Source organism: Sturnira hondurensis, unplaced genomic scaffold, assembly GCF_014824575.4.
Source record: "Sturnira hondurensis isolate 20B ecotype Veracruz unplaced genomic scaffold, ASM1482457v3 Scaffold0019070, whole genome shotgun sequence".
Classification (NCBI taxonomy): domain Eukaryota; kingdom Metazoa; phylum Chordata; class Mammalia; order Chiroptera; family Phyllostomidae; genus Sturnira; species Sturnira hondurensis.
In genome coordinates, this window is record NW_028091701.1 from 82,783 (window position 1) to 107,180 (window position 24,398).

At 48.8% G+C, this 24,398-nt stretch overlaps 1 protein-coding gene across 3 annotated transcripts; it reads right to left on the reverse strand.

Annotated features, from left to right (window-relative positions):
- Nucleotides 1–750: 750 nt before the first annotated feature.
- KDM8 (lysine demethylase 8) lies at nt 751–23,117 on the reverse strand. Of its 3 annotated transcripts, XM_037070883.1 has the most exons (8): nt 22,782–23,117; nt 16,164–16,687; nt 14,129–14,295; nt 12,812–12,944; nt 8,089–8,133; nt 2,684–2,833; nt 1,661–1,753; nt 751–1,575 (listed from the first exon to the last, which is right to left on the reverse strand). In XM_037070883.1, the coding sequence occupies exons 1-8, from the start codon at nt 22,792–22,794 to the stop codon at nt 1,411–1,413; spliced, it is 1,290 nt and encodes a 429-aa protein (XP_036926778.1). In that variant the 5' UTR covers nt 22,795–23,117; the 3' UTR covers nt 751–1,410. The 3 variants fall into 3 exon arrangements, with proteins under 3 accessions (XP_036926778.1, XP_036926779.1, XP_036926780.1); XM_037070884.1 differs by lacking the exon at nt 8,089–8,133; XM_037070885.1 differs by lacking the exon at nt 1,661–1,753.
- Nucleotides 23,118–24,398: the final 1,281 nt, after the last annotated feature.

The following is a 24,398-nucleotide window of genomic DNA, read 5'->3' on the forward strand; positions in this document are numbered from 1 at the left end:
CGTTGCGTTTCTGCAAAAACGACCCTGAGCTGGGTCTGTCACAACCAAGGGAGCCCTAGCCTGCCTGGCAGTCATCTACACAGCCTAGACTCGCTACCCCTTTAATGTTGCCCTATACCTCTGTTGTCCTGCAGTCCCCAAATGCACCGACCTGCCCTCTGCCCCTGGGCCCACACGCCACCTCTGGCCTTGATGTCCCTGCCCTAATTTTTCGTCCTCCATGTGACCATCTCACATGGCTCCCACCAGCCTCCAGCACCGCGATTACTGCCGATGTGTTGGATTCTCCTGCCTCCCCCAGATGGCCTGCTCTTGTTCTTGGTGCCTCACAGGCTGCCTGGCCCAGAGGTCTTGTGGGACTGAGCCCTTAACCTGTGGGACGTCACACTCTCCAGGTGGACAGTCAGAATTGAAGTAAATCATAGGACACCTAGCTGACGTTGCAGAATTGCTTGCCGTGGACACCACATACCTGGTGACCAGGTGTCATCAGTATTCCAAGAGGATTTTGTGTAGTGAAGACAGTGGAGCTTTTCCCTGAACACCTGCTATTACAAGTGATGCTGTGGTGGTCACTTGTGTGTGTTTGACCAGCTCTGGTGTTTCCTTAGGGTGGGCGTCCGTTAGTGGGATCAGCGACCCACCCTGTGCCTTGCTGCTGAGGTTCTGTCAGGCTAAACTGCCAGCAGGACATCTTACCCACTCAGCGCTGTGTCTGAGAGTTTTAAAAATGGTGCTATAATTTAGCTGGTAGCTTTAACTGCCTATGTCTGAGTATTAGTCAAATTGTACTTTGTTTAAGGTTTACTATAAGCTTTTAAAAGTTCCTTTATGATTGGTTTGGAACAGATTACTGTTTACCTGGCGCTCTGGTGTGACAATGTTGTCAAATCCAAACAGGCCGTATAAATGTCACTGATCGGTGAGTCTCCCAGCAAGTAGGAGCCTGGGGCGTTTTTGGTGTCAGCTGTTGGGATATGCTTGCTGCTCTTCAGTCACGGGGCTGGGGAGCAGAGGGGCTCTGCACATGCTCCCCTTTCAGACCCTCTGTAACGAGGGACAGTGCTGCGCTGTTTTCACATGGACACACTTGCCCAAAGTCACGCGGCAGTGAAGCAATGCAGCTGGGTTTAAACCCAGGCAGCCAATCTCAGAGCACATGTTGCCTGTTTCCCACACTCTTCAGGCCTTGTCACGCTTGCCACTCACGGTGTGGCCTGGAATGTCCCTCTGGGCCCTCCCCTGCCGGCCTCTGATGCACACAGCTGGCCTGGGCACTCCGCTGTGCTGGCCTGGTGCCACAGCTCGGCCCCCAGTGAAGGCTTCTTTAGGACACAGGCTTAGGCAACTTGTCTCCAGATTCCAGGACCCAATGCCATGTGGGAACAGAGCAGGCCCCTCTTGTCCTGGCTAGGACCACCAGAAGCTGACTGAGAAGCTCAAGTCCAGGGCTCGCACATAATGCCAGTATTTAACTGGGATGAACAGGATTTCTCCAGGAGACAGGACGCAGGACAGGAATGGGGCCTCAGCAAACCTGGGAAACTTCTCCAAGTCAGGATTCTCCACGTCAACCTGAAAGAAGCAAGAGAAGCCATCTGCCTGGACTCCAGGAATGGAGTGGGATGGCGAGAGGCTGCAATGCCACACTGGGTCCCACCTGGCTTGTGTTATGAAGAAGGTGCGTATCATGAGGGTATAAAGCTTCTGACTCTTGTGGGGAATACAGCCGGATATATTTCCTCCCGAGTACCTGGGAAGAGAGTGACCCCGTCAACCAGCTGGCTGGTGACCTCACCCCCACTGCTGCCCCTATGCCGACCACAGGTCCCTGAGCCCACACCCTCTCTCGCCTCTTTGAGCCTTCCCACATGCTGTTCCCTGTGCCCAGCCGGCCCAATCCCACCACACACACGCTTACAGTCCCAAGGTGTTTTTCCTCCAGATACATCACAAATCACTGAGTTTGTTACTGTAGTCAACAATTAATCCCTTGACTGTGACATCCACTGTTTAAGTGCTTTATATGTATAAACTATAATCCTCACAGCAAGGAAGTGGTTTGTCACCCCACCTTACAGATGAAGACACTGGGGCCCAGCGAGGGGAAGTGAGCTGCCCAAGTTTACACAGCTGACAGGTGGTGAAGCTGGGGTCCCCACCACGCAACCTGCCTCTGCTCTGTGGCGTGGTCCACCTGGCTGGAAGCACGTGCTCATTTGTTCAACTCCGCTTAGGAAAACACTCAGGTGGCTTTACAAGGTGCTGCTCCCTCTACCCCTCTTCTGGGTCTCAGGAAAACCATCGAGGGGCCAAGGAGCTGTTCCTCATTTGGAGAGAGGATTTTGGCAGGGACAAGCCATCCTGGTTCTGATGGAGGACAGGCAGGGGGAGGGAGGGGGGCAGAGGCAGCCATGAAGGCACTCAGCTCCCTCCCATCCCAAGGTGGGAGGTGGCACTGGCCCTGCCCAGTGGGGGTGAGGTCTGGGGTCCAGGAAGCACATCTGGAAGCAGCTCCTCCCAATGCCCTCCCCCCACTCCCACCAGGTCCAGTAGCATGTGTTTTCGTCTGTGTCCATGGCTGTCAGTGGTTCACCTCTCTGGTGTGGAAAGGTAGATAATGTGGTGGGTGTAGGGCTGGGCCAGGACGGGGAGAAGGTCCGTGCTCTGCAGTGACTCCCACCTGCACTAGGAAGTTTTGCTGGGGGTCCTGATGAAGCGGGGAGACGGTGCCTGGGGGCCCAAACCAGGCATTGATGGTGATCTCTTCTTCCTCCCCTTCGCCCAGGCAGCAGTAATCAGGGACACCAATGTCCTGCTTCAGCTCCGGGATCTGTGGGTGTCAGAGCAGGCGGGGAAGGGTGAGACCAAGCCTGTGGGGCCCACAGCCCAGAAGTTAAAGGACTACCTGATGGAAGGGCCAGATGTGCAATGTCCTCCTGTGCAGCAACACAGTGTATCTGCACGTTGCTGCACAGGAATTTAAAGATCAATTTAAAAAATAAATATATAGCCCTGGCTGGTGTAGCTCAATGGATTGAGCGTGGGCCTGCGAACCACACGATCATGGTTCGATTCCTAGTCAGGGTACATGCCTGGGTTGCAGGCCTGTTCCCAGCAGGGGACTCATGAGAGGCAACCATACATATTTGTATGGTTGATGTAGATATTGCTCTCCTCTCCTTCCCTTCCCCTCTAAAGATAAACAAAATATTAAAAAAATAAATATATAATACTAGAGAAAAGTTATCTTATTTTCAGATTTGTTTCCATGTCATATGCACTTTGTTTGTTTCCTCTTTAATAAAACTGATACAAGTGCTTTGTATTGGACTTGAAGATAAACCAGTTGAGCCCTGGCCAAGCAGCTCAGTTGGTTAGAGCATCATCCCCAAATACCAAGGTTGTGGGTTTGATCCCTGGTCAGGGCATGTACAAAAAGCAACCAATGAATAAGTGGAACAACAAATCGATGTTTCTCTCTCTCCAAGATGAATTTAAAAAGAAAAAGAAAACAAAATGATAAAACAGCTGGTAATTTTCTAGGGAGTTAATTATTTTACAAAATCAAAAATCAAATTAAGGAACAAACAGAAAAATGGGATCGACGATCAAATCTGAAGGGGAAGAGTTTCCAAATTCACTTATGGTAAAGCAACAACAACTGGCACATGCTAAGTAAATTAATTACAGAGACCAAGAGACTAGGAAACCTACTTAAAGTAACTCTAGTAAATAAGGTTTAATGCACACAGTTCATACGAAATAAGAAGGATCCTAATACACAGGACAAAAATGAGATAATATATAAAAATGAATTCGATACAAGGTTGGGGTTCAGTCCCATTAGCAAAGGAGTGCAAATGAAATGCCGTCCTTTCCTGGTATTTGCATTAGCAGAGGCTGAAACAATGTCGTGCCCAGGGGAGGGAGGACTGGTGGCAGGGGCACCCTCCTGCAGGGCTGCGGTGTATCCGGTGGTGAAGCCACACAGATACAAAGTGGGAGGTCTTCGGAAGCATTCACACTTCTCCATCCCAGATGGAAGTGAACTTGCGCTGCCCTCCTCGGTGTGGAGGGCTGGAGTCCCTCAAGGAGGCTGATGTTCCAGCTCACAGAATGGAGGAAGTTGCACGAGAAAGCAGGCACTGTCGGCTGCCTGCCCTGGGCACTGTCAATGTGTGACATCTTTTCTGACATCCATGTGTCTGAAAAGGTGTACTTTGAGACTGCAAACATTGTTTCCCTTCTAGTGCTTTCTTACCCTAGATCCTACCCAACCCCTCACCCACTTTTGGGCTGAGGTGATCTGACATCTTTGCCTCAGGAGGATGAACCAAGAGGATACCTAAAATCAAAGAGTGGATTCTTGACTTCCTCCTTTGAAAAGCCGTGGTGGGTATAGAGCATGTTTCCAAAGCCAGCAGGAACAGGCCAGGCACAGAGACTGTCCGATGAGACAGGCAGGCCAGCCCAGGTTTGTGCCCAATGCAGTGAGGGGAGACCACCTCCTGGACGTTTTCCCTTCAAGCTCACTGACCATTTTATGCTCACAACCTGATTTATTTACCTTTATGGCTTTAACAGCTGTGATTCTTTTAGGGACCAGATTTAAGTTTCTATTTAATTTCTCAAAACCTTAGGGCCATTTGTTAGGCAACCTTGGAGGTTCAGGGTAGGGCAGGGCTGCGGTGGTCTTGGCCTCAGTTGAAAAGAACCAGTCAATAGCTCAGAGAAGACACAACTCACCCAGAACAAACCCACTTCCTGACCTGACCTTCAGAGGGCAACTCAGTGCTGCACCTACCAGAGCCAGCCTCCCGCACCCACCCTTAGGGTGTCTGGATCCCTCACAAGCCCCTGTTTGGACACTCTCTGAACCCAGTGGCATTTTTCAAGCTTGAGAGGTATGAAAACAGTGTTGTAGGGGGCAACTGCCTCTGCTACTCCACTCAAGTATTTTCAGGGTAAGCACCCATTGGGCTGAAGGGATACCGGCAGGGAGACTGGCCATTCCTCCAGTAGCAGCTCCAGTGAGTTCAGGTTGCTAGTTAAGAAAGTACTGATCAAGCCCTGGCCAGGTAGCTCAGCTGGTTAGAGAGCTGTCCCAACACACCAAGGTTGTAGGTTTGATCCCTGGTCAGGGCACATGTAAGAATCAACCAATGAATACGTAAACAAGTGGAACAACAAATCAATGTCTCTCTCTCTCTCTCTCAAAAATAAATAAATAGAAAAATGACAAAGAAAAATCAAACAAAAATAGCTGGAACATTCTCCTGCACGCAGCCTCGACAGATGCTGCTGTTCTGTACTTGAGGTCTATCTCGAGCCTATGTGGAAATACAGAAATGCTGCTGTGTCCACTGCTTAAAGCAGAAGGTCCCTGGGTTTTCAAGCTCTGTGCAAGATTCCGAAAGACCTCTGGGAACCTCCTACCAGGGCATTACACTGCACCTGGCCCTGCGGAGTGCTGAGAAGCTGACTGGTTCCTGATCATTGGGATTTCCGAGGACTGGTTGATGCAGAACAATGGCCAAGGTTTCAGAGACCCCAGGAGAAGAAAGGCTCCCACCTGGGACCGATAATTGTTGTGGGACTGGGGTAGTAGCCAAAATACTATAAAACATGGGGACTCTGAGAGGAAAGTCAATAAGAGAGTTTTGGGCAAGAGGTTTTCAGTGGGAGCCACTGAGCTTCAAGTGGGCAGGGAAGGCCCAGAAAACAGCACAGAGGCCTGCCTGGCACCTTCTGCCCCATGGTGTTCCATGTCCGGCTGCTCAGACCTCCCCCGAAGGTGCTCTGAACAGCAGAGATGAAAACACCTCTGGGGGCTCCAGGTAAAGACTCTGGTGGCCCTGTAACAGCCAAGACATCTTCAAGATAATCACAAACTTTGCCTTCTAAAATGGCTTCCTTGTTCTAGTCACATGGATTGATGGGTCTCCCAGGGCAGGAAGCCTAATCTACCGGTGGCTTCCAAGTGCCCCTGGGAGGCTGTGCCCAGTGCAGCTGAGGTCAGGGAAGAGGCTGATCTCTGGGAGTCACACAGTAGGGGCTGTGTGATTAGAATCCTCCAATTAGAATTAGAATTAGAATTAGAATCCTCCTTTTCTTCTTAGCAACAGAGTTCAAGAGGCAGAACCTGTAAGTCCTAATATGGGAGGCCTAATAAAGAAAGACGACACAGCCCCCCCAGCCCCACCTGCCCAGCCCTCCTGGAAGCTGGCACAGCCCCACCTGAACCTAAGACTACCTGCCCGCTCCAACCTGGGCCAGGACAGTCAGTGATGGCAGTCCTAGCCTCAGCAGCAGAAAATCTGACAGACGGGCCCAGCTCATGCTTGGACTGACCCTGCCTGGCCTCGCTTCCTGCCAAGAGCTGCCCTCCCTGGGCACTGCTGCTGACCTCCACTCTGGGTGTCTCTGGCCCGGCTGAGACCACACCAGCAGCCTCCCCTAGACTCCTCAGCTTCATCTAACGAGTTGGTTGACTCCCAAATCTAGGCCTCTTCTTTGATTGCTTACTTTCCCTTGACGTCTGCCCACCCACCAACGTCCAGTGCCAGCCTCTCCACCTCCATGGCACCGACTATCTCCGGACCATAGCACCTGCCTCCTCATGGTCTCCCTGCCACCACACCTGCCCACACCAAGTTCACCTCCAGAAAGTGGCCAGAGATGCTAGAAACATCACCCTCCAGTTTCCAATAATTCTGCTCAATTATTTCCCCAGGATGAGGATTCCTCTGACTGCTCCAGCGTCCTGACTAGGCAGCTTTGAAAACATGGAGCACAATCTGATTCCTGCCACACTTTGTTCTCGTATTGTCTGCATTTTAAAATAGTCTATATTTTCCTCATGATGAATGTCTAGTCACAGATAATTTGGAGACTGCAGAAATGAGAAGGAAAAACCACTCACCACCCACTGTCAATTACAGTTGATCGCTTGCGGCATTTCTCCTGTCTTCAGCACAGCTAGGAGCATTCTTTAGAGTCAGGCACCCTAGTTTTCTCACTTCCCACAGCCAGGCGGTCCCTGAGCTCCCAAGACTGCTTTGTGAGCTCTGCGTTTGGTGGCTACAGAGCCCCGGTCACCTTGAGCCGAGTCACCAAGCCCTGGGGTGGAGCCTGCTTCCCTGAGAGCTCCCAGTGATGCCAGTGCTGGCTGGGCCACACGCTGATGTCTGTTCGTAGGGGCTGATTTGTGACAGAGAAAGAGCTAGAGCAATACTTCTGCAACTTGTGCTTTGTCTCTCTGCTTGTCCCCAGTCACTGTCCCTCACAAGTTCCCTGTCTGTCCTGCTAGATTCTTTTGCAAATACTACCTTACTGGGAATCCTCCTGCAAGAAACCTCACAAAGCTCCCGTCTCCCAGATAAACCCAAGTTCTTGGCCTGGTATTCAATATCCTCCCCAGCTTGGTTCCAGCCCATCTCTTTGCCTTCTCCTTGCTGTGATTCTGGACAAATCCCCTTAGGCTGGTCAACACCCTCCTGCACATGGGTCTATCCTATTCGGCCCTCTGGGGCGTGAGGTGGTGCTCACTGGGAGTGTCCTCTTGCCCAAGCCCCCTTGCTCTCCTATTCTTCAACAAGTGTGTCCTGAGGACCTTTAATCTGGCCCACCAGGGCTGGGTACCCAGAGAACTGAATCTAGCCCCTGCCAGGAGCATGCACGCCCAGGGGTGGGGAGACAGCCGTGCTGGGAGACATGTGCGATGTGGTCAGGGCAGTGCCAGGATTTTCCCAGAGCTCTGTAACAAGGAAGGCAGTGAACTCGCTTCTTCTGGGTCAGGTCAGAGTCTGCCACCCTTGCCTGCCTGTTCTGATTACAGCTGGACTTCTGACTCACACCCCAGAGGTCACTGGTGCTTGTGGGCCCACCCCCCACCCTCAGTCCTGGGGCCTTAGGCTCAGCAGGCCCAGCCCCTCAGGCCTGGTGGCCTTCCCTGCTCTCCTGCTGCTGGCTGGTGAGGAGGGAGCTGGGCGATGCACAGAGTGCCACCTTGGTCACCAGTGGGTGGGAGTCAGAGCCCAGGAAGGGAGGAGGGGAGCCAAGAGAGGCGTGTCGTCTCAGACTTACCTGGTCAAAGAGCTGGTGCTGGGCCAGGTACCCGACATCTTTTGGCTAATCCATGGGAGAAAAACCAGACACAGAAAGCCCGTTAGTGGTGATGGACACCTTCCAGGGGCTAGCTGGCTCTCAGCACCCACATGCTCCTGCCCCAGGCCTGGACAATCACCCGGAGCGCCCTCCTCTCCCACCCAGCAGCTAATGTGATCACCTCCCTGCTGAGCAAGACTGCTGACTGGGGAGACTCAAGATCTGGTGCTGCCTCTGCCACAGAGGGTGTCTGGAGTTTGTCACCCTGTGATGCAGGGCTGAAGGGGCAGATTCACTTGTTAGATCACTCCTTTCTGCCACTGGATGCTGCTGAGTAAGTCATCCCCTCCCGTCCTGGCTGGGGAGCTCAGTTGGCCAGAGCACTGTCCCAATATGCCAAGGTTGAGGGTTAGACATGTAGCCAGGGCACATACAAGAAGCAACCAATGGATGCATAAGTAAGTGAAACAACAAATCAATACTTCTACTTCTCTAAAAATCCATTTAGGAAAAATCCCCCCTCCCGTGGTCATCATGCCTAAGTTAGAGTCTCCCAAAGAACTAGAACAGCTGCAGAAGCTCTTTATTGGAGGTGTGAGCTTTGAAACAACAGACGAGAATCTGAGGAGCCATGGTGAGTGACAGGGATGCTCACAGACTGTGCGGTGATGAGATGCAAACACTGAGCGCTGCAGGGGCTCTGGGTTTGTCATGTCGCCCCTGTGGAGGAGGGGAACGCAGTGGGGAATGCGAGGCACATGAGGTGGGTGGGTCAGTTGTGGAACCAAAGAGGGCCGTCTCAAGAGAAGATTCTCAAAGACCGGGTGCCCACCTCACTGAAAAAGATTTTTGTCGGTGGTATTAAAGAAGACACTGAAGAACAGCACTTAAGAGATTGTTTTGAACAGTGTGGGAAAAGTGAAGGATTGAAATCACAACTGACCAAGGCAGCGGCAAAAAGGGAGGCTTCGATTTTGTCACCTTTGATGACCGTGACTCTGTAGACAAGACTGTCATTCAGAAATACCGTACTGTGAACGGCCACAACTGTGAGGGAAGGAAAGCCCCATCTAAGCAAGAGATGGCTAGTGCTTCATCCAGCTGAAGAGGCTGAACCGGTGCTGGCAACTTCGGAGGTGGTCGTGGAGGTGGTTCTGGTGGGAATGGCAACTTTGGTCATGGACGGTTGAGGTGGCTTTGGTGGTAGCCGTGGGGGTGGATATGGTGGCCATGGGGGTGGCTATCGTGGACTTGTAACGATGGAAGCAATCTGGGAGGTGGTGGAAGCAACGATGATTCTGGTGATCACAAAATCTATCTGCAGATTGTGGACCCAGGAAAGGAGGGAACTTTGGAGGTAGATGCTGTGGCCCCCGCGGTGGTGGAGGCCAATACTTTGCCAAACCACGAAACCCAGGTGGCTGTGGCCGTTCCAGCAGCAGCTGTGGCAATGACATGGGTTTTAATTGCTACCAGGAAACAAAGCTCAGCAGGAGAGGAGAGCCGAGAAGCGACAGGGCGGCTCCAGGTTACAGCGGATTTGTGGGCGGAGCCAAGCACAGTGGCGGCAGGGCCTCGCTGCTACAGAGAAGACGTGTTTCAGACAAGACTCATGTGAGTGGGCAAAAACTCGAGGAGTGTGTTTGTGACTAATTGTATAACAGGTTATTTTAGTTTCTGTGCTGTGGAAAGTGTAAAGCCTTCCAAAAAAGGGATGTAGTTTTTTTTTGCACCCGTGCTACTGATTGTTAAATGTAATAGTCTGATCACGACTCTAACTGCATTATCTTTTTACTTTTTAAAAGAATACATAATATGTTTTAAAAATGTGCTGTGTAAAGTTAGCCTACTCTGAAGCCATCTTGGTAAATCACCCCAACAGTGTGAAGTTGGAATTCCCTCAGGGTGACGCTAGGTTCCACTGGAAACTTGTTTACAGTCCGCCTGGGCCAAGAAGCCGCTGTTTCCAGAAGCCCTGGTGCAGTGTAACGGACAGTTCCTGTGCTGTGACCCGGGGCTCGCTGTTAAAAGGGGCACCCGAGCAGAGTCATGGGGTTTGCTTGGTAAGTAATGCCTGTTGGCACATCCTAAGCAATGTATCTAATTGAGTTATAGTGCCAGATGAAATGATAGATGGGAATAAAGCTTGGGTATTGTCCAGTATCATGTATCATCAATAAACTATTGAACATCCTCTTGGGAAAAAATGAAGGGGCTGTACACATATAATGACTTTAAAAATAAACATGGAATCATACTATACATGACTCTGAAATCCGCTTTTTTCATTTAACGATACAGCAAAAACATCTCTCTAAGTCGCCACTCGCGAGTCAGAGCTGGTCTGATGGATACACACATCCTACGGACAGATACATACATGGTTATTAACGCACCTCTCCCCCTACTGGTGGGCAGTGGGGTTGCTCTGCCAGCGTTTCAATGAACAGTCTAATATTCTGGTCCTCGTACTTATGTGTGTCCAAAAGCAGAACATCTGAGTCAAGGAGTATGTGCATTTTAAATTTTCATAGCTTCTGCCAGGTTACTTTCCCCAACGTTAAATGATTTATACTCTTTCTGGCAATTAATCTTTGAAGATTATCATTTGGTGAAAACTCCTGCCACTCTGGTGGGTAAAAAGGTCCGTGGTTTCCACACAGGTCTCCATGGTGCTGAGGGCTTGAGCCCTGAGTCAGGAGGAGCCCGTGGGCCTCTGCAAGAACTGGTGGGCCCAGCAGGAGGGGTGCCAGGCACCAGCCTCCAACTCTCTGGGTGGGGCAGTTTGGGTCTAACTGCTCTGAGGCTGACACAGTGTCAAAGTAAATAAGGCTCCTCCAAGATACCTCGAAAATCTATCTTTCTATCTCTCTCCTTCATTCCCTCTTCCCCCCAACAAATGTTAAGAGTTTACAAAATGCCAGAGCCTGTGCTAAGGACCGAGCAGAGCCAGATCTGATGTGGCCTCCGCCCTCCCAGACATCCTGGTCAGAGGACATTAACTGCTGACAGTAGCTGAGTGCTGGCTACACTGCGCTTAGCTTTGTGTGTTATTCTCACAATGACCCTATGAAGCATCAGGAACCTCTGACTAACTAACCCCAACCAACCCCAACCTCTGAGAGGTTAAGTAACTAGCCAAGGACACAGAGCCAGCAGGGGCCAGCGCAGGATCCAGTGCTGTTCTGCCTGACTCCAAAGTGCCCATCCTGCCTGTTCCACAGAATGCCTCAGGCTTCTTCCCATCCCAGCAGAGTGAGATAGCAGGGATCTCTGAGCTGGGTTTATGTTTACAAGCAGAAGGGACATGGCAACATGGGGCATCTCTAGTCCACGGCTCCCATTTCCAGGTCCCAGGTGACAGTGAATTGAGCAGAGGTGGGGGGAGGGAGGAGTGCAGGAGAAGCAGAAAAGGAAAGACACCTGTGAGCACTGATGGAGGAACCCACAGCCCAGGGAACTATACCAAGTGCTGTGGAGGGGCCTGGAACTTCAGGAGTGCAAGAGATGGGGTCAGGAAGGGTAATGGGGTGATCCTTCAGGAGTTCCGTCACAATGTTAAGGCGGCCGACAGAAGAAACTGTTAGCTCCCATGGTCACTGACCTGGACCCAATTATTGCAGCGGATCCATGACCAAATGTGGTCAGAGCTTTACGGAATTGGGGTGCAGGCAGCAGGCAGCAGGCCGTTGGGAGTGTGTGGAAGCGTTGCCAAGCACCGACGCTCACTTCCACGCCTCGTGAAAGACCCCGCCCACCACAGATGCTGCATGGGCAACCCTCCCCTGGAGGGTCTGTGCACCCACTTCCAGGCTCCCTGTGTTCCCGGCCAGTAGGGATGGTTCAGGTACTGCAGGCAGACAATCTACATTCTCTGCCACCCAGTGTCAGGAGAGGAAACCACCCCAGGCCCTTACTGTTGAGAATCTGAAATGATAAAATGGTACAGCTGCTTTGGAAAACAGTTGGGCAGTTCCTCAAAAGGTTAAACACAGAGCTACCACATGAAGTTACCAGCAAAATCACTTAATATATATATAAAAGAAAGAAACATATATGTCCACACAAAAACTTGTACATGATTGTTCACAGTAGCATTGTTCATACCAGGCAAAAGAGCACACAACTCAAATGGCCATGAACAGATCAATGGATGAACAAAATGAGGTCTATCCGTACAATGGAATATTACTCGGCTGTAACGGGGTAAACGCCACAACATGGACGAACCTTGAAAACATGACACTCAGTGACAGAAGCCAGACACAGGAGGCCACAGATTAGGTGATTCCATTTATACCAAATCTCCAGAAATGGTCAATCCATAGAGACAGTAAGAAGCTCAGTAGTTGCCTGGGGAAGGGAGTGAGGTGTGAGTAGTACTCAGTTTAAGGTTCCTTTTGGTGTGATGAAAATGTTCTGGAATCACACAGTAGTGATAGTTGCATAATCTTGGAATATATTCAAAAGCACTGAAATGTACAATAACAAAAAAGTTTCTGAAATGAGTCCCTCCTGCCGCATCCACCACCCTGTCTGCCCAGCAGCCTGCCTTCCTGGCACTGGCCAGCCTGCTGACCAAGAAGACTCGTAAAGACCGACTACTCCCAAACCTTCCAGTGCAACCCATGGGGGTTATTTGCCCAAATGTAATGTGTTCGCCCCTTGTAACTACAAGGAGAAAGGAATCACAATGACATACCTCATTCAGGATGTACCTGCTGATGAACTCACTGACCGTCATGAGTCGCTGGGACCAGTCCTCATCCGTGTACCTGGAGCCAACTTCCACTGGGACAGTTCGGCAGCCAGCAATTTCTTGGATATACTCCAAACTATTAGACAAATGTGTATCATCATTTCATCAGTATTGCTAGTGCTTGCTGGCACTCTGCTACCCATGCTTTATGTGGTCTCTTTCTTTACCACAAAGTCTCATGAAGTGGAGACTATGTTATCCCCCACCTCACTGAGGAGGCAACGCAGGCACCGACAGGTGAGGTTCCTAGCCCACCTGGTGCTGGGTAGCTTTGTAGATAGACCCAATACATCTCACTTGCTACAGTTCTGGCTGGAGGCTCTATTCCCCAGCTTGCCAAGGGCCTTCTCTTTGCCTGCCCTGTCACTGCGCCGAGCAGACAGCTGACAGTGCAGGGGCGGCCGAAGTGCCTGGGTTCTCAACTCTGAAGGTCTGGCACTGACTCCAGACCCTGCCTGTTATAGACTGAGGGATCTCCAGTAAGTTTCTTAACCTCTCCGAGCGCTTGTTCGCCACTGCAAAATGCTGTTGGTGACGGCCTGTCCCATAGGAACCAAAGAGAGGATAAAGAGAGAGAAAACGTGGCAAGTGCCTAACCTCGGCACCTGGTATGTAGTAAGACATGTAACATGCCTGATACAGAGCAAAACACATATTGCATGTTTGCTGGGACGATGGCTCCTGCAGTCAGAATTCCTCCTCGGTTTTAGTGGAAGCCCCCCTCCCACAAGGCGACCACTGTAAGACAGGCTTCCTTAGAGACCACCACTCCTTTCCAAGATTATGCACAGCTCCTGCAGCATGGCCACTCTCCAGCTGCCTGATCTGACCTGTCTCCCCCGAGTCTGAGGCGGAACTAGAAGCAGGTGTTTAGGGGGCCTATGGCCCCCGAAAGAAGGGGACATGGCCATCTCTTGGGTTTTTTCCTACTCTGAAGCTTCAGGGCCCCTGAGAGAGTACATAGAATTCCTAAGATCCTATAAAACTGCATAACAGACTTAATACTGGCCTGTCCCTGAAGAAGCCCTCATTAAAAATGGCTTAGGGCGAGCAAGTGGAAGGAGGGAGGAGTCTCGGATTGGGTGTAGATCCAGAGCACTGGCTGCCAGTTCTTTTTCCTTGGCCACCCACCCCAGGGACTGGTAGTGGCGTGTCTAGGGGCTGTATTTACTGGGGGTGGGGGGTGGGGGAAGAGTACAGGGAGTCTTTGGGGATGCTAAAACGGGAGGGAGAACCTTCTGGCTTTCAGCAGCCACCCACCTCCACTTCTTCATGCATGGCCAGTGGTCGGCCACACCTTCTAAGATCACAGGCCTCTGTGGAACCAAATAATGTTCCCTGAAATACTGGAGGGATGGACAGTGAAGCCGGGGAACTGCTTCTTCTGATCTCACATCTGGAATCGAAGTGTGGCCATTCCTGGCTTTCTGTTTAAAATCAGAACAAAGCAAAATGGTAACCACAAAGGAAAAACAACACTTGAGACATTCTAGGAATTTGTATCAATGGTAGGAGAGCTTCCATGTCTTTAATTACAAAGATACTTAACATTTATTATCATTATTACTGCTGCTACTACTGTTTACTTCTCATTAGAGCAAGATATTTCTTTCTTTACCAGATCATTTCCAATGTTTGTTCAATTATAAAAGCAGTATGTTACTTTCACAGAAATACTGCAGCTGAGGAAAACTCACTATCCTGCACTCCACCACTGACATACAGCACTCCTTCTCATTCCCCAGTTCCTTTCCCACCTTCTCACAGACACATCTCTGACCCACAGGCAGTAATACTCATGATGAATAAACAACTCTACCTTTCCCATCCAATAATTTAACCAAAGCAGTTTCCCTGTTACGGTGGTAACAAGGACAGGTGATCCTTGCAATGTCTCAGGAGTGGTGGCATCACAACTTACTTAACCATTCTCAACTGACTGACCTGAGTAAGTTACTGCATCTGAGCTTCAGTTTCCTTGTCTGTTAAACTCCTGGGAGGCAAGCTCTCAAGTACAGTACTGACCCCCTGGCATGCATGAGTCAGGACCCTCTGCCCCCAGTGCCGGACCCCAGACCGGTCCTCGACATCTGCAGCACTGGCAGCTAACATCCTCACCTGCAGGCGATGTGCCAGGTCACACACCTATCTTTCCCTTCAGTGTCACACCCTCTATCTACAGTAGGCTCTTATGCTCACGTATCCCTTATTGAAGCCCCCCCCTGACCACCTTCCATGAAGCTGCTTCCTCCAGCCTTTTACAGCCCCACTAGACGGTAAGTGAAGGACAGGGTCTGGACCCTTCTGTACCATCACCTAGCAGCTGGCACACTTGGGCCACTGCTGGTACTCAATAAAGCTGCTGAGCAAACCCCCTCTCACAGGCAGTGGATGGCAGTGTGGGAACTTGAGCCCAGGCAGGCTGGCCCGAGCCTGAGCTCTCGGCCCCTTGGTTATGTCTACTGCCCAACATCACCCACAGCATGAGTACCACCTTGGGCACGAAGCCTGCTCCATGTGCTCCCGGGACAGACTTAGCATAGGAAAGGTAACAGGTATTTGTCCCCTAATCTCCGTATCTGCCCTGCCCTGTTAGGTCAATCAACGCACCACGTCCTTAGCTCCATGGCACCCTGGGTAACACTGGGTATTGTGCAAAATCTCATTTGATGATTTCATAGCTATAAATGACTGTTTTGCACTTTTTTTAAAACCAAAGATGAAGTTGAACATTTTCTCACACCTCTTTATCCAGTCTCGTGAACAGACTTGCCCAGAGGCGCTGTGCCTGAGGACGGTGCACTGGCACCGGGGTTTGAAGCCTTCTCCACAAACCATGCTCAGTGACTGAGGGTATGCTTTGCCATGTGCACTTGAGTTCCAGTAGGGACACGTGCAAGGATGTAAGGGCAGGACTGATCAATCACAGGAACGTGAGAGAGCTGGTTGCGGTGTCTCACCCAAACCCAGCAGTGAGGAGACAGAGCTGCCAGAAATGTGGGTGACGCTGCAACCAGCTGGCTGAGAAAAGCCGTCACCTCTGAGCTGTCTCTTAGGAACAACAAAGCTGCCACCCTTCCTCTCTCCTGAAAGGGCACTGCTTCTGCACAAATGGGAGGAAAAAACAGAAAACAGGTGGAGCTGTTTCACTTCCAAATCAATGGAGACACTATTTTCAGCCAGAGAGTTCAGCATGCTGAGCCCTCACTTCAGGGAAGAGATGACTTGTTACTTCTAGAAAAACAGGGCTGCTGGATTACATTAGGTGCGGTCACTGACAATCCCACCAAGATACCTTTATGCCAGGCTTCTCCTGGGTTGGGCCTTGGGCAGGCCTTTTTCCAGACAGCAGGTGTGTCTGAAGGATGGCAGCGACTTTACTGAGGATGTCCCCAAGGATGGCTGCCCCCATCAGCAGGCCCATGTCACAGACCTTCAGGGCTGTAGCCACAGTGGCAGTGTCCCCAGGTGTTTCACAAAGACATATGGTTTTCAGAAGGCAGCTGAAGGAATAAACCCGACGCCAGTCTTTGTTCACGTCCTGCCACACCCCAGTATTGAGTTTCTCCCAGGAGTAGTCAAGGAGTGCCTCGCTAGTCTGCAGACACTCGCTCCTTTTGCCCTCATAGAAGAGGTTGGTGGCTTGCTGCAACAGAATCAGCACACTCCTATGCACATTCTCACTGAGGTCCAACTTCAGTTCTTCTTTAGTGCGGGGCAGCAGTGCCCTGAGGGCTTCCTGGAGAGCCCCCGTTCCCGGCTGGGTGTCTCGGTTGCTGTCCTCGGCCATTAGGTACACTTGCCAGCTTAGTCTGAGTGCTGGTGGAGTAAGAAATAAAAGTTACAGCAAAACACCACGATGGACAATTGGATCTATGCAATTTTATTTTGATAACATAAAACTGGGGTTAAAAAAACACCTAGATCTGTGATGACATCCAGTGGCCAAAATGTGAACTGAAATAATAAAAAAAATATAAATATATAGAGAGAGGGAGATTATGGACAGACTTGTTCGCCTATAGGCTTCTACAGCCGTCCTTTGTAACACACGTCTCACCTGTGTTACATACGTGTGTTACACGTCTTTGGTAGTGGTCTTCTCTGCCATGATGGCAGGGCCCCATCTGTCTGGGGTCACCACTGCCTTCAGGACTGGCTCAACACTAGGCATGCAGTGGGCACAAGATAAGTATTTGTTCGGAGAGGAACATGTACGGTCCTTGTCTGGAATACTTCCAACATCCCTCCTCTGTGGCAAACACCTGTCCCACGTTTTAGGCTCCCCTTCCGTGACCCCCTGTGTGCAGGCTGCTGACTCTCTGACAGTTTTCTGTTCTGAAAGCCCCTGAGCTCCTTTTATAGCAGTTGCCACAATGTGCCACAAATGCCCGCTTACGGGACATGTGTCTCTCCCTAATACTAGCCCATGAGCTCTTCCAGGGTGAGAACATTTCTCCACATATCCCTGGAGCCTACAAGCAGTCTGGCTCACAGTAGGTACTCAATTAAGGCTATTAAAAAAATGAGATCGTAGTGTACACAGAAAATCCTGTAGACTCCACCAAAAAAACTACTCGACCTAATAAGTGAATTTGGCAAAACAGCAGGATACAAAGCCAATACTCAGAAATCAAAGGCATTTTTGTATGGCAACAATGAAAAAGCAGAAGCAGAAATCAAGAAAAAAATCCCATTCGATATAGCAAAAAGAAAAATAAAATACCTAGGAATGAACTTAACTAAGGAGGTAAAAGACCTGCACTCAGAAAACTACACAACACTCAAGAAAAAAATTAAGGAAGACACAAACAAACAGAAACATATACTGTGTTCATGGATCGGAAGTATTAACATCATCAAAATGTCCACATTACCCAAAGCAATTTATAGATTCATTGCAATACCTCTTAAAGTACCAATGGCATATTTCATAGATATAGAGCAAATATTTCGGAAACTTATGTGGAACCATAAACAACCCCGAATAGCAGGAATTTTGAGAAATTAGAACAAAGTGGGCAGGATCACAATACTTGATATCAAACTGTATTACAAGGCTACTGTAATCAAAACAGCCTGGTACTGGCAATAAGCACAGACACATAGACCAATGGAACAGAAGAGAGAGCCCAGAAATAAACCCAAGTTTCTATGGTCAATTAATATTTGACAAAGGGGGCAAAAGCATAAAATGGAGTGAAAATAGCCTCATCAAGACATGGTGTTGGGAGAACTGGACAGCTACATGCAAAAGAATGAAACTCGATCACCAACTTACACCATACACAAAAATAAATTCAAGGTGGATAAAAGACTTAAATATAAGTCGTGACATTATAAAAGTCCTAGAGGAAAACATTGGCAGGAAAATCTCAGACGTTCCATGCAGCAACATCTTCACTGATATGTCCCCTAAAGCAAGGGACATAAAGGAAAGAATAAACAAATGCGATCTCACCAAGTTAAAAAGCTTCTGCACGGCTAAAGAAAACAGCATTAACTTCCGCCAAGATGGAGGCGTAGGTGGAAACACTGTGCCTCCTCTCACAACCAAGTTTAAAGTCAACAAAGTTTCAGTAACAAAAACGCAGCCAAAACACAGAAAATTGAATTATACGGAAGTCCAACAACAATGAACTGTTCACCCAGACCCGTAAGATGGGCAAAGCGGGGTCGGGCAGGGAAGATCTCCTGACCCAGGCGCGCAGGCAGCTGTGGGTGGATCCCAGGTGTGGGGTAGCAGCAGTCGGACCCAACGAGGGAGCAAGGCGGCAGGCTGACTGTGGTCACACATTCACAAGCAGATAAACCAGCGAAGGAGTGAGCTGTGAGATAGACCGCACAGGCCCCAGTGGTGGGAGGCAGCAGAGGGGACCGCCATTGCCCCTCTTGGACCCCGCCCCCACATACAGTGCCACAACTCAGCAACTGAGTTGCCCCACCCTGGTGAACATCTAGGACTCTGCTCATACATAACAGGTTCGAATATACCAAAACATGGCTCAAGAAGAACTTAAAGCCCCAGAGCCAACCTATCAGATGCACGGTTCAAAACACTGGTGATTAGGATGCTCACAGAATTGGTCGATTTTAGTCACAAATTAGAGGAACAAATGAAGGCTAAACTAATTGAAATGAAGGGAAATGCATAGGAAACCAATAGTGATGGAAAGGAAACTGGGACTCAAATCAAGGAAGTGGACCTGAAGGAAGAAAAAAATGACCAAACAGAAAAATATGAAGAAATGAGAATTCAAAAAAATGAGGAGAGGCTTAGGAACCTCCAGGACATCTTTAAATGTTTCAACATCCGAATTATAGGGGTACCAGAAGGGGAAGAGGAACAGCCACGAGTGGAAAACTTATCTGAACAAATAATAAAGGAGAACTTCCCCAGTCTGGCAAAGGAAATAGACTTCCAGGAAGTCCAGGAAGCTCAGACAGTCCCAAAGAAGTTGGACCCAAGAAGGAACACACCAAGGCACATCATAATTACATTAGCCAAGATTAAAATGAAGAAGAGAATCCTAGAAGCAGCAAGAGATAAGGGGGCAGTCACCTACAAAGGAGCTCCCATCAGACTCTCAGCTGATTTCTCAAGAGAGACCTTATAGGCAAGAAGGGGCTGGAAAGAAGTATTCCAAGTCATGAAATCCAAAGACCTACAGCCAAGATTGCTCTATCCAGCAAAGCTTTCATTTAGAATGGAAGGGCAGATAAAATGCTTCTCAGATAAGGTCAAATTCAAGGAGTTCATCATCACCAAACCCTTATTCTATGAAATGTTAAAGGGACTTATCTAAGAAAAAGAAGATAAAAAATATGAACAGTGAAAGGACAGCAAACTCGCAGTTATTAATGACCACACCTAAAACAAAAGCAAACTAAGAGGACAGCTAGGTCAGCAGCAGAACCATAGAAATGAAGATCACATGGAGGATTAGCAACAGGGGAGTGGGAGGAGGAGAAGGGGGCAGAAGGTAGAGAGAATAAGTAGCATAGATGGTAGGTAGAAAATAGACAGGGGGGAGGGCAAGAATAGTAGGGGAAATATAGGATCTAAAGAACTTGAGATATGTAGACATAAACTAAAGGGGGGGAATGGTAGGGGAGGGGGTGTGCAGGATGAGGGGAATGTAGGGTGGGAATTAGAACAACTGTAATGGCATAATCAATAAACTATATTTTTTAAAAAAAGGAAACAGCATTAAAATGAAAAGAGAACCAACTCTGTGGGAAAACATGTTTGTCAATGATAAACATGTTTGTCAAAACCCATGTTTGACAAGGGCTTGATCTCCAAAATATATAAAGAACTGACATGACTCCATTCCAAGAAGACAAAAAACTCAATTAAAAAATGGGCAAAAGACCTAAATAGACACTTCCCCAAGGAGGACATACAGAGGGCCCAGAGACATATAAAAAGATGCTCAGCATCGCTAGCCATCAGAGAGATGCAAATTAAAACCACAATGAGATACCACTTCACACCGGTCAGAATGGCTATCATAAACAAATCAACAAACGAATGTTGGAGAGGTTGTGGAGAAAAGGGAACCCTAGTGTACTATTGGTGGGAATGCAGACTGGTGCAGCCACTGTGGAAAACAGTATGGAATTTCCTGAGAAAACTAAAAATGAAATTGCCTTTTGACCCAACAATTCCACTGCTGTGATTATACCTTAAGAGCCCTGAAACACCAATCCAAAAGAACCTATGCACCCCAATGTTCATAGCAGCACAATTTACAATAGCCAAGTGCTGGAAGCAACCCAAGTGCCTATCAGTAAATGAGTGGATCCAAAAACTATGGTACACTTACACAATTGAATACTACGCAGCAGAAAGAAAGAAGGAACTCCTACCTTTTGCGACAGCATGGATGTAACTAGAGAGCTTTATGCTAAGTGAAATACACCAAGTGGTGAGAGACAAATACCATATGATCTCACCTTTAACTAGAACCTAATCAACAAAATAAAAAGCAAACAAAATATAACCAGAGACATTGAAATTAAGAACAATCTAACAATAGCCAGAGGAGAGGGGGAGGAGACAATGGGGGGAAGGGTTTTCAGGAATTACTATAAAGGACACATGGACAAAACCAAGGGGGAGGGTGGAAGCAAGGGAGGGAAGTGGGTTTGGCTCGGGTAGGGGGGGATGGTGGGAAGAAAATGCGGACAACTGTAATTGAACAACAATAAAGTAATTAAAAATAAAATAAACACAGAATAACTCTTAAAAAATGAGATGTTAAGTTCTTAGGAAGAAATCTAGAAATACATAAAACCTATTCAGAGGGGAAAAGCATCATAGTTGGTGCCTTTGGTGGCATTAGCCTGGGCATTATATATGGGTGGCAGTCCAGTCCTTAGGTATAAGGATTAACATGTAAATAGGTTCTGCTGCTCAAAAATATGGTTATATATATATTTAATGACTGGAGAAGTCAAAAACGGGTTATTCCAGGCAAACTGAGTCCTATGTTCAACCTGATTATAGCCTTCAAGAGTGCTACATTTACTGGCCCCATGCCAACTTTCAGGGGAAGGTCAGGTACAAGTCATATAAGATAGCTTTCCCCAGTGGTGTCTTGGCTTCTTACAGAAAGGTCTGTTTGTTGGGGTATGAAATGACAATCTGGGAAGGGGGACAGATGACGGATGTCAGAGCTAACCTCTGAGTGCCTTTGTCTTGGTTTTATAAATCAGCCTACTGTGGACTTTATATAAAAAGCTTCTTATTGGTCACATTAAACACCATCCAGGGTGCACAATGTAAACCTGCCCTTGGTTAGCTGTTAGTAAACAGCCCAAATGGGTTCCTGCGGGTTGTAAGATAAACCTTCTGGGAAACCACCAGTCATCCCAGAATTCTCTTACATTATGTTTAAAAATCTAAGGCACTTCCCAGAGTAGTGTGTACCCTGGTTGGGTGAAATGGCTTCTTGGAGAATCTTATACGATTCCCAGAGGATGTCTGGTCAACCTTATGAGCCCTGAGAGCCCCATAGAAACCTCAGGCTGCCCTGGAGGAGCTGGCCATGAGACTACATTCCCCTCCACATCCACGATTTATCTCTTCTACCTGGCTTTCTGGGAAGAGGCTGCCCAAATGGTAATTTCTTCAATTTTATTATGGCAGTATCCCACAGAGACTGCAAAAAACAAGAGCTTTCTAGAAAGCTCTGTGAAACTTTCCAGAAAGCTTAATTCACTGGCAAAAGGTACCTTTTGAAACCGAGAGTCCTTATACTTTGAATACATTTAGTTTTAAGTCTTAGCTCTAGAAATCATATCCCTCTCTCTCTATATTCCCTCCAGGGACCTAGCCTTTCCCCTAGATAATAAGGAGTCCCACCTCAGCCACACACACACACACACACACACCATGCAGCAAAAGACAGTAGCCTGAACTTGACTAATGGTCACTGATCTGGACCTCTGGCAGGATAAAGATAACATCTTGACCTATGTTTCAGATTCTGAGCCTTAAGATGGAATGACTCCCTGGCTATAATTTCCTATCAGACTGAACAGAGGGAAAAGACCTCAGAGACACCCTCAATACCTGAAGATTCAGTCATTATCTTCACCTCACCTCCTACCAATCAAGACCCAGCACTACCGGAACCCCTAACCCCCGGTGTGTTTTGACTTCTCCCGATTTAATCTGTAACCTACACGCCACCACGCTCCTGCTTTTGAGCAGTAACTTCCCATTTTCCACCATTGATCAATAAAATGACCAGTATGTCTCCGCTGCAATTCTCGTATTTAGTATTTGGCTCAGATAGCGCTAGGTGGACGACCTCTTTCTGTTCTGTACCACTTTGTTGGTGTGGCCCCTACCCCTTTCTCCCTCCTAGACAGTTACCCATAAGCAGGATGGATGACTGACTACCATTATTTTGCATCCTGATACTGACTGTATAACGCGGTACCGATGCTGAGTTAACTCTTACCGAGTCGGAAAGCTCTGTCGTACAGGCGCTCAGAGCGTGGGCCCCCACTGTTCCCTCCCGGCGCTGCGCTAGGTCGCACCTACTCTCCACTTGGAGACTTCACACCCCTTCCCTTCCCGGAGCCTCCTCTGAGGTTTCATTTGTGGAGGGCCATTCTGAACCCCATGCTCAAGCGTTTCCACCCGGCTTGGAACTAACTACCTGACACAACTATCCAGGAAGAAACAAAAGACGCAGCAGATCTTCAGAGTTGCACCCACGCGAAACCAAGAACTGCGCAGGCGCAAACAGCTCGGCTTAACGCAGGCGCAAAACAAAATTCTGAAATTAAATCACTAGCCTTGCGCAGGGCGTGTCTTCTACTCGACGCTCCAACGGAGAGTTGGCGAGCTGCTATCTGCATTCCCAGAGCGCAGGCACTGGCTCCGTGTCTTCTTTGACGAACCTTCCAAAGCGAAGGCCCCAGTCCTTTCGCGATTTGTTTCTTAACGCGACGCTTGCGCAGTTCTCCCCTCCGCGTAGGAGGAGCCAGTCCGCCCTCTGGAGTAGCTCAAGCTGATCTTCCTCGCGTTTGCACCAGGTGGAGTCGTCGCGGGGCTAGTGGCGACTCCTTCCTTTTGGTCCGGACAAGGTGGTTTTCTTGTCCGAGTTGTCGGAGGCTTGCACGAAGGGTATCGATCTCTCACGGCTGGTCTGGTCGGACGGCGGGCCTGCTTGGGCTAAATGGCCTGAGGTCGAAGGCGGCCCAAGGTTGGGCTTCTTCAGTTTTTCCTGCTACGTGGGTCCTGCCTGCGTTTCTTCTGCGACGGCTGTTTCATGTACTAGGCAGCTTCACAGCCATCATTTTTTTTGTCTAATCTTTAACAACTAAGGTTATTACAGAGGGTTAGATCAAGGTGGGTGAAATAAAGTGGCCAAACACCTGTACTTTTGGAAAGTTACAGATACTGAGTCTGAACTCCTAGGTGCTGCTCCCGCAGCCTATAGGAGTGAGAAAGACTGGGTTTCAATGTTTAGACCAGAGCCTTCCTGCCAGGCTGCCTGTCTGACTCCGAGCTTGGGCGCCCCTGAGGGTTTCGTTTTGGGCAACTCCCCACCGCTGCCAACACTGATTGAACAGAGGCAGTAGAAAAGTTCTGCTTATGAGTGTGGACTCTGGGTACAAAAAGGGAAGGGTATTCATTTACTGGTGTTAAGTTATTCACGGCAGTTGTAAAACACTGCGAGACAGGCTTGATTCAGGAATCTACTGCAGTGGGGGTGGGATTGTGATGGGGAGAGAGGGGGCACCACTTGGAATACAAGTGAAGATTTGTCGCTAAGGAGCAGGGTCTGGGCTAGTGGATTTGGAGTATTATGAGCAAGCATCAGGGATAATCTTTATGCTAAATCAAGATTGAGGGATGAGGGGTGAGGAATTTGATCATATACCAACGGTGGTGATTTTTGTTAAACAGACCCAGCAAGATTCTTGCTGAAACTCAATGGAAGAGCCTGACTAAAGTTAGGTCAAGGAGAGTCTTTGTCGCTGGTCACCAGAGATGTGACAGGTATTT

Coding starts and splice junctions, on each gene's coding strand:
- KDM8 (XM_037070883.1), bottom strand. Junction 12,945..14,128: donor CCATGCATGAAGAAGTGGAG/GTGGGTGGCTGC, acceptor TTTGTCTAATAG/TTTGGAGTATATCCAAGAAA. Junction 1,576..1,660: donor TTCTTCATAACACAAGCCAG/GTGGGACCCAGT, acceptor TGCTTCTTTCAG/GTTGACGTGGAGAATCCTGA.